This window comes from Microtus ochrogaster, chromosome 18 (assembly GCF_000317375.1).
Source record: "Microtus ochrogaster isolate Prairie Vole_2 chromosome 18, MicOch1.0, whole genome shotgun sequence".
Taxonomy (NCBI): Eukaryota; Metazoa; Chordata; class Mammalia; order Rodentia; family Cricetidae; genus Microtus; species Microtus ochrogaster.
Genome location: NC_022020.1, coordinates 55,123,619 through 55,138,526, shown reverse-complemented (window position 1 = coordinate 55,138,526; position 14,908 = coordinate 55,123,619). Strand labels below are relative to the sequence as shown.

At 39.2% G+C, this 14,908-nt stretch overlaps 1 protein-coding gene across 2 annotated transcripts in view; it reads left to right on the top strand.

Annotated features, from left to right (window-relative positions):
• Positions 1-13,072, top strand: part of Rab27b (RAB27B, member RAS oncogene family) — a 147,301-nt gene extending 134,229 nt beyond the window's left edge. For both annotated transcript variants that reach the window (XM_005356243.2, XM_026783487.1), the window contains 3 exons: positions 1,488-1,591; positions 4,459-4,582; positions 6,974-13,072. In XM_005356243.2, coding sequence (XP_005356300.1) covers positions 1,488-1,591; positions 4,459-4,582; positions 6,974-7,163 — 418 coding nt within the window. In that variant the 3' untranslated portion in view covers positions 7,164-13,072. The remainder of the gene's footprint in view (positions 1-1,487; positions 1,592-4,458; positions 4,583-6,973) is intronic.
• Positions 13,073-14,908: the final 1,836 nt, after the last annotated feature.

Sequence of the window (14,908 nt, the reverse complement as noted above, 5' to 3'; positions counted from 1 at the left end):
GGAACTCACTCTGTATATCAGGTTGTCCTTGAACTCACAGAGATCTGCCTGCCTCTGCCTCCCAAGTCCTGGGATTAAAAGTGTGTTCCACCTATTTCTTTTTTAAAGAACTTTTCCTATTCTTTTTCTTTTCTCTCTCAAGCCTACTTATATTTTTAAACACACTGTAAAACATTTAGAGGTTTGTTTATTTGGGGTTTTTTTTTTTGCCTGAATCTATCTTTATATCTCTATCTTTTTCTGAACACATGAGTCAAATCTGCTAAGCAACATGACTAGGATTAAATCTGCAACTTTGGCAGTTGACTTCACCACATTCCTTAGCTTTCTGAGAGTCTAGCTTCATGGTGGAGGTACTGGTAGGAGCCATGTCTATTGCCACAACTCTATGGATTTTCAAGGTCATTACCACTACCAAGAAGTATGCCTTTGACTACTCATTAACACCATTTAAGTGTTTGGTGGCAAGGCCTCTTTAAAGAGTTGCAAGGTTTTTTTTTTTTGTTTGTTTGTTTGTTTGTTTTTCAGCTAAAGCTGAGCCAGAGAGCCTTTCTTAAAGGAGCTGTGCCTTGGCTTGCCTCTAACAAACAGAGCCCACTGGAGAAATAAGATGGTTACCAAGAAACTACACATGACTCTGTTCTTATCTGTCTAGAATCCTTATATTTAAGCTTTCTCAGGCTTTATGTGGAAATTCTTGCCAAACGTTTGGGCATCATTTGTAGATGGCAATTTCTGTCCCATCTGGTCCCACATAATCACACAGAAACTATACTAATTATAACACTGTTTGGCCAATGGCTCGGGCATATTCCTAGATAGCTCTTGCATCTTAAATTAACCCATTTATACTAATCTATGTATCTCCATGAGGTTGTGGTTTACCGATAATGTTCTGACATCTTTCTCCTACGGCAACTACATGCTATCTTTTCAACTTCACCTACTCTTTTCCTATCTATCTATCTATCTATCTATCTATCTATCTATCTATCTATCTATCTATCTATCTATCTATCTATCTAAACTCTGTATAGATTTCCCACCTAGCTTTACTCTGCTAAGTCACTGACTAAAACAGCTTTTTCATCAACTAATAAAAGCAACACATATACATAAGGACATCCCACATCAGAAAAGTCTAAGTTAAAGTCCACTATAAATGGGCTAAGATTTTAATTGTAACCCAGAGGAGGCCATCAGTCAAAAGAGAAAAAGATTCCAAGAGGCCACAGTGGCAAGTTAGTGACCAAATAGAATTCTCTAACAGTGCCATGGCCCCACAGAACCTGAAAGGGATCTTAAAAAACAATCTGCAAGGAGATGCCCTCTCCCTGCCCTAAAGCCATCTTCTGGCCTAGTCTCACATGTCCATGGAGTAAGGAAAGGGGTTGCCATGGAGACAGCATGTATGTCTGAGAAACTGTTATTGGTCTTGCGAGTGTGAGTTTGTAAACTGAGACCCGGTCACTGTGCTTTGTTGGCAGGTTCCGGAGTCTCACCACTGCCTTTTTCAGAGATGCCATGGGCTTCCTGCTAATGTTTGACCTCACCAGTCAACAGAGCTTTCTGAATGTCAGGAACTGGATGAGTAAGTGGGCTTAGTGCTACTCATGGATGGCTGGTTTGGGACTTTGCAACTCTATTTGCTTGTCTGCCTTGTGGGAGCGCAGTCACGGATTAACTCTGAGAAGATGAGCAGAGTATGCCCTGTGTCACCTTCAGAGGGGTGTTGTGTCAATAAGCAACATGGGTTGGAATTCTGTTTTCCTTGGACACTTTCCTTAGAGGCAGCCCTAAAGTTTTCAGTATTGTAGTGAAGCAGACATTAATTACATTTTCCCAGTAAGTCTCGAGAATTTTTACAAGGTAAAAGATAGCATGCATGGTGTTAAATTTGAAGAGGCAAGACAGAGAGAACATTTACAGTGTTTCCTGGGAGGCGACGCTAGCACTCAGAGAAGTTCAAGGGTGAAAGTGCAAGCCAAACTTGTAATGCTTCAAGGAATAGGTGGCCATGTTGACAAGGCATGGTGCAGGGACCACACAGCTCTCACAAGGTTTTACTTGAATGAAATGTTTTTGAAGGGAAATGAGTAGGATGCTCAATCAGTGAAATGCTTGCTGTGCATGCATGAGGACCTCTGTTCAATCCCCAGACATGTGCAAAGGTGGCAATAGTGGTAGTATACAGTTCTACTCCCAGCGCTAGAGATGTGGAGATGGGAGTTTCTTCAGGGCTCCCTGGACAGCCACTAGATTCACAAGATCTCAAAGGTATCTCAAGAAACAAGTAGACAAATGACACCTGAAAAATAGAATGCCATTGAATTTTGATCTCTAAAGGAAAGCATATATTGGTGCATATACATCTATATACCCATATGAGTATATATATGCTTATATGTATATATACACCCCCATATGTATATATGTACATACATATGAACATATGCAAAAATCAATAAATAAGTTGTTCAAACATGAAGACAATTCAAATAGAGAAATATTCAGCCTCAGTCCCTAGCTCCTTTCTCAGAAGCCCTCAGAGCCTATGACTTTATATTAAGCTTGGAATAAAAATCAAAGCCCTTCAGCTACCTCCATAAAAACTGTGAATCCTGACTGTTCCTTCTTCCTGAGTCTCTAATTGCTGACCCTCAGCCACACTCAGAGAACCAAAACCCACTTCCTCCTAAAGATACTCACCCTTCCTGTCCCATCGGCCTGGAGTTCTCTTCTGTAAGTTGACATCCCTGTAATACTTCCTTCCTGCCCCCGATTTGCAGAGACTTCATTTCTCTCTTCTGAGACCTTTCCTGAGCTTCCACTTTATCTAATGCAGTGCTCGTCATCACTCTGTGTTCTCTCAACATAGTGTAGTTCATTTGGACGCTGCTACCACCCAGCGTCTTTACAGGTTTTTGTGTCTTTTATTATTTCTAGCACAGAATACATGCACTGAGAAAGAGTAGGCTTCACCTATTGGTTCCAGTGTAACACTCTGCACCTTCCCTTGCACACAGTGTATGTTCAGACTCTTGCTACATCCGTCTGTCTATATTGGTACATTTCTACTTACAAACACATTATACACAATTAATAATGCAGCAAATACAGCTAGGTAAAATTAATGATGCACTAAACATAGCAATAGGTAAAGTTTTTGTATGTGTTTTGAATGTGAATTCAGTAACCAGTTGCAGCCAATAGGGAAAATATCAACAAAGCCTGACTTTCTTAATTGCCTCTCCAAATTACTGTTTACCCTAGGATCTGTCTTTATTTCTTTTGAATGTTGTATGTCCTTATCCAAATTCTGGTACTATGATTAGATTCTGTTGAGACAAGGAACTAATAAGATTATTAGATTCTTTCGGAGAATGGTTTGTTTGTCATTTTTCAAGGCAGATGGTCCTCTCCCTCAAGTCTCCCGGAAGATATTGTTGGGATTTAAGATAATTAATTGGCATGTCTAATAACCTCTGAGTTTCTAACACTCAGATCATTGATACTGCAGGATAAATCTTTATGTGCCTCTTCCTGTCCTGGGTACATGACATATAGTAGACCTTAATGAGGTGGAAGAGACAGGTGGTCTCTCTTTCCCACCTCTTCCTGTCCTGGGTACATGACATATGGCAGACCTTAATGAGGTGGAAGATACAGGTGGTCTCTCTTTCCCACCATTTCCTGTCCTGGGTTTCCCACCTCTTCCTGTCCTGGGTACATGACATATAGCAGACCTTAATGAGGTGGAAGAGACAGGTGGTCTCTCTTTCCCACCATTTCCTTCCCTCACTTCCTCCTTTCCTTCTCTTCTTCCCACTTCATGCTTTCATTTTTTCCTTTGTTTGTTTTCTCTATCTCCTATTCTCTCTCTCTCTGTCTCTCTCTCTCTGTCTTTCTCTGTCTCTGTCTCTCTCTCTCTCACACACACACACACACATGTGTTTGCCTCAAGAAAGAGAAAAAATAGATTTTATCTTAAATTTGTTTTTGCATGAATTTTCGGTTTTTCAAGACCTGTTCATTCCATAGATCATCACTTTGATGTCAGGAGAGGGGACCAGAGCCACCATCTAATGGATTAAATGAACGCACATGAAAAACATGTTCTAGCATCTGCAAGTGAAAGGTTTAGATCCAGCCTGATATTTGCATCTGAGGAACCAATGACAGGAAGCCACTTGGGTCAGAGGGGTAAGCTCCCAGGTATAGGTGAGCATGTTTAGGTATTGGTTCAGGTGTTTCCTGTGTTCCATTCAGCATCACTATCTGAAACTTGTGAGTCATCGGTTCCGTTTTATAGATAGAGAAACTGTGAGGAGAGATGACTGAGCTGATCAGCGAGGAGCAGCTGGGTTAGGAATCTGGAGTAGGAGCAGTACTTTGACCTCATTTGCTCGTGACTAAATCACTGCTTTCATTTGCTTTTTTTTTTTTCTTTTAACCAAGGCCAACTACAAGCAAATGCTTACTGTGAAAACCCAGATATAGTATTAATCGGCAACAAGGCAGATCTACCAGACCAAAGGGAAGTCAACGAACGGCAAGCCCGGGAGCTGGCTGAAAAATATGGGTAAGTCAGTTTCACTGGGAACCATCTGACCTCGTACACGGGGGGGGGGGGGGGGGGGGGGGGGGGGGGGGACAGAGTCGTGATATAGACAGCTGAAGGAATCCCCTTGGATCAGAAAGAGCAGGGGATTAAAAAAGACTTCCCAGGCAGGGGAGATGGCTCACTAGGCAGAGTGGGGACCTCAGTTTGAATCCTTAGCACCCATATAATAGTTGGCTATGGTGGAATGGGCTGCAATCCCAGTGCTGGGAGAAGAGATGAAGTTCATTAGCCACCCAGTCTAGATAAATCAATGACTACACTCACAAGCGAGCAAGCCTAGACACACACACACACAGACACACACACATAGACACACACACACACACAGACACACACACACAGAGACACACACATACACATCTTCCAGAAGTCGTATTAATAAGAACATCTAACACGTATTGAGTCTTTATCATGCATCTGCGATTGTTGCTAGACGTTGGCTCATTGTGCTCCTCATAGCCACGTCTAGGTGATACCAGAGTCGCCACCTTTTGTATAAGAGCAGAGTCATAGAATGATTAAGCACTGGGTAGAAGACTAAGTAGCTGCTAAGGAGCACAGCTTAAATTTAGTCCAAGGAATCTAGATCAAGGCTTATAATTGTAAACTATGGAGCTTACTGCCTCTCACTTAACAGTTCCTTAGGTGAGACAGGAACAGTATCTGATGCAGCCGTCTTCCTAAGTAGGCTTGGCTGGCAGCTGGAAACAAACTCAGACAAAAGCACCCACGTACTTGCAGGTGGAATGAATCTGTCAGTGACTATTAATCTTTAAGCGGTTGTATCATCGGCCAGAAAGAGCTCATTTGGATCATTGAAGTTTTGATCTTCTTGATGCTGTTAATTCCAAATAAAAGCAGCTTACATTCCTATGAGTATTATATTCAATGTATGTGGCATTTTGAAACCAATTTCTAGGTGATTGGCCAGAGGGAAGTAAAATGGTAGCAGTGTTGCAGACCATGAAGTGGTCTTGGTGCTGCCGCCCGCTGGTTTAGGCATTTCTCCTCCTGGTTTTGTTTTCTTCACTGTGTTAAAGCAGCGAGGATCCCTTGGCTTCAGCTTGCTGACTGTCTCCTCTAATGGTCTCCCGCACAGCATGAAAGAACTCACCAGGGTTTATTTAGTGAAAACAAGCCAGCAAACTAGCAAGCAAACAAGGTTTCCAACTTGACAACAAAAACTGACACTGAGATCTCTTTGCCAGCCGTGTATTGCATGGCATTCACTTGTGTGTCTAGTATCTCCTCTGATATCCTCATTTAAAAAAATTTCTCATTAAAATCTTGTGTGAGACTGCTTCCTCTTGAGAAGTCCCCTACAATGGCTGGGTGGTTCTCTTTTCCCTAGGTACCTCTCTTTCTGTTAACCCTCACGCTCAACTTAAATTTATGCCAAAATCTTTGTTCTTAAAGAATAAAACTTTAAAACGTAATTCCATCATTTCCCTGTATATAAACACAACCTGCTGAGTTTGTTTAGTGTTGTCTGTGTGTATATTAGAGGCAGTGGGGCTGACCTGTTGGAACTGGATAGCCATTTAGGGTACTCATCTCTGGGGAAGACTAATTCTCTCTCTCTTAACAGTCCTTAATCAACTATCGCTCTTCATCTACGGGTGGGGCCCCCCTGCAATTTCCTGTCCACACTGACATTTCAAATGGCGCTGTCATTTCCCAGCTTTTATTTAGGTAGCCATATTGTTGAGGTATCATGGACATAGTTTCCCTGTCATTTCTAGGAGACAAAATCTTGTTGCAGACTTCCTGGTCCTTAATTAACGTCATCTGTCGGACTGCAAAGATGGCTTAGTCATGAAGAACACTTGGCACTATCTCAGAGAACCGGTTTGGTTTTCAGCATCCATGTCAGGTGGCTTATAACTACCTGTAACTCTAGCTTCAGGGGTTCTGACACCTTCTTCTGGCATCTTTAGGCATATGCACACACACATACACACACATACACACACATGCACACACATGTACATACATGCATATGTATACACCAATAAATAAAAATAAAATCTTTTTAAAAATAAACCCCAAATCTGCTTTAAAATGTTTTGTATAAGAATATTACAATCTGCAGTATTCAAAAATATAGTAAAGTTCACAATGTCACAATCTGGTGACTGTATTTATTGATGGTAACAATATTCTTGAAGAATGTGGAACTTTGGATAGTAATAAGACATTATAACCTTATGAAATGATACATTTGTTAATTAGTTAGAGTCAGTCTCTCTATGATGCATATGTACCTCAAAATAACATGTTATATATGATTCATGTATATAATTTTACAGGTCAGTTTGAAAAATCTGGTTTTTTGTTTCTCTATGTTAGCATACCATACTTTGAAACAAGCGCAGCAACAGGACAGAATGTAGAGAAGACTGTGGAAACCCTTTTGGACTTAATAATGAAGAGAATGGAGCAATGTGTAGAGAAGACACAGGTCCCGGACACTGTCAACGGTGGAAGTTCTGGAAAGCTGGATGGGGAGAAGCCATCGGAAAAGAAATGTGCCTGCTAGGGACACTGCTAGGAACCTGTGATGAAGAGTGTGCCCAAGTAGTACATCCTGAAGTAATGCAAACCACAAAGTTGTTGTTGAGTAGACCACGAGCAATGGCATGTCTTTCTCTTCCTGCCCCAATCTATTTTAATAACCCAGAATAATCACTAGTATTTAAAGAACCATACTGTCCACCCGAGTCCCTTCCAAACAAAAGTGAAAAATTTCCTAAGGTGGTCTCACCATCATGGATGATTGGTTGTATTTTTGTAAAGAAGTTGTGTATATGAGAAGAAGTATCTATGAGTTTTAAAATTAAGCACATATTACTATTAGCCTGGAGAAAGGACTAGTCTAACTAAAAAAAAAGAATATAAAGAGATGATTTTTGTTTGCTGCTACTTATATGGAGTCTGATTCATACTTCTATATTTGCACTGGGGAAGGCATATTCCTAAAATTGGACACCTAACAAAGAATTCCATGTGGCTTATTAATAAGACTACATTTACCCAGTAAGCTGCACTGGTAAGGTTGTGAGTGGGTGAACATTAGACTTACCGTAGGAAATTGTGTAATAATGCCGTTTTTATATTTTTCACAAATGACAGAAAGACAAGAATAGGACCATGGATGAAAAAGTATAAGAGACATTCCCTGGAGAAAAATAAAACATGTAAATATGGCAGTGGAATAGGTAAAATTAAATGGATCTTTGAGAAAAGTCTGAGAAAGTCACTTAGCCAAATCTCACTGAGGCAGATTAGAAGCTGGCATTACCAGCTGAAACTGGAAATGCCTCAGAGGCTCCAATTCAAATGATTCAGACTTTTAGCACCACTTCTCATGGTGCCCAAGGTCACATTTGAGTTCTATTTTTCTATCAAATTCTTATAAGGAGTCACAAGAAAAAAATAAATCATATTTATTGAATATACCTTAGAAATGTAGTCAAGAAAACTTAAGATTTAGTTTTAACGTTTCTAAATAAAAAAAATTGTTGGTGGTAGAAAATAAAGAGTGGTTGTTAATTGTGAGTTTTGCTTCATTTCAAAGCAACTAGAAATTCTAAGTTGTATTTTCCCTCTTAACCACACTCACCCCTACGTTGAAGCAGTTAGAGCAATGAATATATGTTTATGGATCAATAACTCCAAAATAATTATGGACCAGTAACTAGAGTCATCCTGAAGTTTCATGCCATCAGTCACCAGAAATTGGTGATGCCTCATTCTTTTTTATAATGTTTTTATGTTGTCAAGAGGAAAAATAACTATAGGTTGAGATGTACTTTAGAAAATAACAGGAATGGATCTGTGTTTCATCTCACTAAAACTATAGTCCGTGGCTTTATTTTTCCTTGAGGCTGTCTTTTCTTTTTGGAATTAACCACAGAATTATTTACCTTTGACTTATTCTTATCATTGTGAAAACTCATATTGTGTTAGTTTTAATTAATGTTAATTTGACATATATAAGCCAACCCTATCAAAGTGGTATTTAAATTTTTTAATCAATTTTACCAATAACAAAGACAAATTGCTTCGATGTTTCTAGGTTTTGTTTGCAGTTGGTGACAGGATAGTTTAAAACATGTTTCAGTCTTAAGAGTTTGCATACTTTGCCCCCTTCCTCTAAAAAGTTACAAACATTGCAAAGTAAAGCCCAAGGGCCATCTTAAAACTCTTCCTGCTTACTTCCATCTGTTGTCCAGTTTCAGAAACACCAACAGAGCCAAGAACGTGGCGACATAAAATGTTTTAAAGATAAGTTAGGTCCAGCATTGTGCCACTAACCAACGCAACGTGGAAGCTTGTACGGGATTCACCCTTAGTGAGTTCTCAGTGCCAACAGCCCAACACCTCCAACCTCTTTGAGTGATTCTAGGTTAGTAGTCCCTTCCATTCCCACTGTCTGGGATTTTCTTCTCAATCTCAACGTCTGTGCCACGAAGGGAGAAAGCTACGTTTGCAGCATAAAGTGGAAAGAAATGCCCACAGCTGTGGCGAAATCTGATGAATGTCTTGATGTCAATATATCTATTTCTGATTTTGATTCAGATTGTGCCAGTATTTCCATACCAGGGAACGACTGAGTCATATAATGGTGAAGGAATTTCATCTTCCCATTGGATGGTTTCTGGCTATGTTCTAGTTACACGATTGATTTGCTAATTCCCAGATTAGCAAGAGCCCATCATTGCCAGGATGAGTACTCTCCAGGACTTGCTATAAGAGCATCATGGATAACTGGAGCATGAAGCAGAGGGTAATGGTACCTATAAATATGGAAATGTGCCTGTAAGAGTGACAAGTATTGGGTAATAAACTCAAGAGGGCTGACATTTCAAACTGCCAACAATGAAAATAGTCTACTTAAAAACCCTTAGTCTAGAAATACTTCTGTCTGTAAAGTTTGATGTCTGACCTTGAAATCTGTTTGACTATTGTTAGAAATTCCTTCTCCTATGATTTCCAGTTGCTAATTCAATAATTTCATTCTATAACTTCAAATCGACCTGGTGCCGTGAATATTCTGCTTTAGAGAAGTCCGTATTTTTTTTTTAATCTCACTACATGTTCGTTCAGCTGTTTCCTCCTCCTAATTACCTCCCAAATGCTTTCGGTGAACCATATTGTGTTTTGCGAGGTATACAGTGCACATGGTTCTTTCTGATACAGAGCCGAAGTCTAGACTGTTTACACTGGCTGATGTTTACGTTGCCCAAACTCAGTGCCTCAAATACCTCTGCGACCAGTTTCGTCTCCAACCACATAACTCCGTTTCTTTAATCTTAGGTCTCCAAAAGGCCTCACAGAGACAATAATATGGTGGAAAGCAAGCTGATACTGTCAGCAAAGAATGAAAGAAAATTGTTGGAATCTGGAGATTATTACTCCCTCCTCCTAACCTGTCCCCGATTAGACATTTCTTGAGAGCAACCATAGATTTTTATAATGCCATTTTTAATCTAACACAAGAATGGGCTTTTGAAAAATATGCAAAATAGTGAAGAGAACATACTATCGGTTTGATTATCCTAACAAGTTGTTACTAGGAGGAGAAAGTACTATGAGTTGGGAGATGAACTTGGATCTCTCTGTAATACTTTCAAAATTCATAATTTACTACTTTAGACAATTTGCTATCAATTTACTACAAAAAAAAAACTCCACAAAAGCTAGCAGTTTCTAAAGTAATTATATGTCAACTTTTAACCAGATGGGACATTCTATGCATCAGTAGGTGATTTTGTTCTACTGTACAGAGATTACTTGCCAACCTGTACAGATAAGGTGAATGGTTAAGAGCTTAAATCAATATGGTGTTGTCTTTTGTATCAAGGAAAGAAAGAAAGAAAGAAAGAAAGAAAGAAAGAAAGAAAGAAAGAAAGAAAGAAGGAAGGAAGGAAGAAAGGAAGAAAGGAAGAAAGGAATGAGAGAGAGAGAGCTTGACCATAAATAACAGCATGACAACATTAAAGTTCTGTAATAACAGCCTCATTCCAAACATTGAAAGCTCTGGAGTGAGTCTGCTGGGATTCGATGGATGTTATGGGACTGGCGCATCTTCTCATTAGCATCTGAGGCAACTCTGTGCATTGATGCATAGACAAAGTGAACAACCAGAGCACTTATGAAGGAGACCGTTTACTCTTCTATACTTCCTATCTCTCTAGAAAGAAAAAATATGCCTTCCTTGCTGTGTATCACACCCCAAATGAGCACAAATTGTCATCCATGGAGGATTTTAGAGTTATGTTCCAACACTCAACCTATAAAGAACTAGCATTCTAAGTATCTGGCTTACTAAGATATGTAGTAACTCCTTAAAGGTCTGGGATATGTAAGATCAGAGGTATGGTATCTGAGTAGGTATGTCTGGGACTTTGGTTTGGTCTTCAGGCAACAGAGGCTCAGGGAGAAGAAGGAGGAGCTAAGTTTAGCCAAAGTGATAGAAAACCTGGTTTTTATTTTCTGCTAACCAAGCGTTGCAGCACTGAAAGTGGCATTGTAAATCCAAATATTTTATAGAAAGCTTTACCATTTCTAAGATGCCAAGAAACTCACTGTGGTTGCCTAAGAATTCACTGTATAATATTTTCTTCCTGATATTTGACCACAGTGATGTGAGGTCATTTCTCAGGTGACCAGAGATCTGAGACCCGATAATGAGTATTTGGTAGTAATTGAGAGTTATCTCAATGCATAAAGCTGCCTGTCTTATAGTATAGAAATGACAAACACTGTCAGGTATAAAGAAGATTTTATAAAAGAAAAATATTGACATTGAAGTCTTGAGTGGGTCCAAGCACAATGACATTATTGATGGAGAACTATGAAAGAAAATTAAGAGTGATAAGCTAGTTTGTTCAGGTACTTCAATATAGGATATCATGAAGACGGCCATGGGTTCACTTAGGTAGAGAAAAAAAAAGTTTTAACATTTTAAAACTATATCTGTGAAGATTTTTTCTTTTTATCCACTTAGTGGAGTTTGTGCACTTAGACCTAAGCTAAGCTAAATGAAAGACTACCAAATATTTAGGATACTTAGCAATATTTTATTTACTACATGTAAGTCTGAGATTCTTCATAATTAATGTTTTCATTTTCAAGCAGTAATATTTAAAGATATGTTATTGCCACTTTCTTTAAACCAACAGTTTACGACTGAGATGCTTTGTAATTTCATATATGAAAATATCGTTAAGAAAAAATAATGAGAAAAAACTAAGGCAAAACATTAGTACCAAAAGGGTAGAACTACTTAAAAGGACGTCAATTTTTCAGGAATGCTTTTGGCTTAAATTTGCTTCTCTGCCTGTATTCCTTTCTAAGAGTTCATCTACATTGTGTCTAGTGCCTTTTGGCCAACTTAGTCATTCAAGATCCTTGGTAAATCCTACAGGAGCCAGTGCATCTGGCCTTCACTGATTGGCTCCCCAATTAACCAGCAACTGTTGTCCACATGCCAAATGCTATATATAGGAAGGGACTCATTCATATATGGTTATCATTTTGTTCCATGTGACTCGTGCCCATATGTTCTTTGATGGAGAGTCTGTGGTAGTAAATAAAATGGCCAGAAAAGACAGCTTCAGGACCATGTGGTTTCTCTCATACAGAGCTTAACAAACATTGAGTAACTCATAGGGTTCAAGTTAGGTTCAACAAAAATGTATGGGAGAAACTGTTCCCTTTCATAAACAGACACCATTATCATAAACTAAGAATAATAAATTTGCTCCTAACTTGGGCCACTTGTCATTTTAAGATGAACAGCAGAACCATCACAATAATTGTAGTAGGCTGCTAAATGGATTGTCAGTCACCTTGAGGTTACTATATTTGATTGAAAATGTAGACTGTATCTTACTGTTGAAAAAAATGGGAGCTCTGTTTCAATTAATGTGTCATCTTGTAATACTTTCAAGGAGACCAGTTAGATTCAACATAGGATATTACAAGTTGGTTAAAAACCCCATGTACAAATAAAATTTTATGTCTAAAGGATTCTTGTATTTGAACTTAAGAAAAATAAATTATCCTGCTTTACTTTATATGCTAAAAGTAGGTTTTTATGACAACACTGAAGTAAAGTGTTTCATGGTATCTCGGCAATTTCCGTTCCAGTAATATTATCCGTCTCTTTAACCTGAGCATGTTTGTTTTGTCTGCTTTCTATACAGATCTCAGTTTTGTCTAATGCTTTTAGTGTAACTGAAGACTTTGAGTGTGGATTTTCCAATCCAGGCAGTGGTTCCTGACAAACACTGTTAGGTCATTATTTGTTGTATCAAAGTTCCAGTGGTTTCAGAAATCATAGCCGCCCACGAATTTGTGATGTCTGGGTTTGAGTAGTATTGTTGAGAATTGTATGCAGTGACTGTTCCTGCACACTTTTCAAGTAAAAACATGTTTTTATCAAGTTTTCTGTGTATTCAAATCAACTTTGTGTGTGCGCCGATGTCGGATGCATGCAGAGTGGAAGGCAAGATACAGACACCAGCATGAAGCGTTTGCAACATTAAAAATGGAATCCATTTGGAGGAGGGTAAATGTTTCTTGAATTCATCCCAGTGACTTTTATTCATGTCTCTAAATGTCCTTATTCATTATTTAAAAGCTGAGCTTTCCAATTAAAATTCTCTAATGGTTTTTACTGATGCAGTCATTAAAATGAGTTCACAAGTTGAGGTGTTCTGTAGTCCATAAACACTTCCTTGTTCCTTACCCGTAACAAAATGCTCCGCTTTGGTCACAGACTTGCTAGAAAACTGGCAGTTCAAGGACCATTCTAAACCACAGCCACCCAGCTTCAAAGCTCATTTGCCAAAGCTGCCCTGTTCCCAGAGCCAGTCTCTTTCCATATGCTGCTTAGAGAGGCTTTGCCAAGATAATGATGAGCTTTTAATTTAAAGATCAGCAAGGCTCCCTGTACAAGTTCGGAAATTCTTGGCCTCGCTAGTTTGACTTTACTGCCCAGCATTGCGTTGGGTACAGGCAGACCTTCTGACCTCATCCTAGATCAGTCAATACAAATCTCGAAGGTCTTGCTTTCTAAATGTTTTATGGAATTTTTTTTAAGAGATAGCATGTGCCATAGCGAGAGATAAACCAGAGAATTCCAACATTTGTTGTCTGTAATTAAAAGACCGTTGTGTTTAAACTGTATTCGTGATAAGTTGTATTATTCAGTTCTCCAGTCTAAGGAAAAAAATTACTTTATATGTTACTGCTTCTGCAGAAAAATTAACCAAAAGAAGAACATGGGCATTGCTATTCTGTTGGAGATGCACAAAAGCACCACCCACGGAGGCTTAGAGGCCAGTGCGACACACTGATTATGATGTCACTGAGCCAGTCTGCTTCCTGGAGGGGTTTTCTTATGCTAATCGCATTTCTGCAATCATCTTTGCTTTGCACCAGTTTCTTAAATCTCTAACAGATGAGGGATTCTTTTATACTAAGTGTCCAAAGACAACACAACACAACAAAGCAAAACAAAACAAAACAAAACAAAACAAAAAAACAAAACCAGAAACAACTGTAAAGTTGCAGCAGACCTCCTCGGTGTGTTTGATTCATGAGAGGAACTCCATAATGCCTGCACTCAGCATGGGAAGCCAACCAGACAGAGCGATAAAGAGGCCTGTTGTTCAATGCACTGGACACAGATACATACCGCCCTACTCCCACCCAGAAACCGAGGCCGTTTTTCCTCCTCTTCCTAGAGAAGGGTATCATGAAGCCATTGGAGCAGTATAAAACAAGACAACATAAAGGAGCCATTTAGGCATAGTTTGCCCCCCAGGACCCTTTCCAGAAAAAACTGAAAGAAAAGGGGGACCATAAAGACTCCTAAAAATCTTTAGCTTTCCCAACACTGAATTTAAAGGAATTAGATAAAAGGGTTTACATCAAAGAATTTTAAGTGTGGAAGGGGATTTGTGTATGAAGATGATAGATCTTGCTGTTTGGTCCCTAGGCTATGGACACCCAGACTTTCACTCCTTGCTGACTAGTGGGCCTGCCTGAGCATCAAGCAGAACCATTTTCTGGTCCAATAGTAGTATCTGCTCCCCTTACTTTCTGTTCTTCCTGTTTTTACTTAAATATACATTTAAAGAGAAGCATTCCTATTTTAAACGACTGCCCTGTTTAAACCATCCATGTATAATATTGCTTATCACCACATCTAAAAGGGGTAAAGCCATCCTAGCAACTGCTTGTCCCTGTAGGCAGCTTTATATTTTCTTT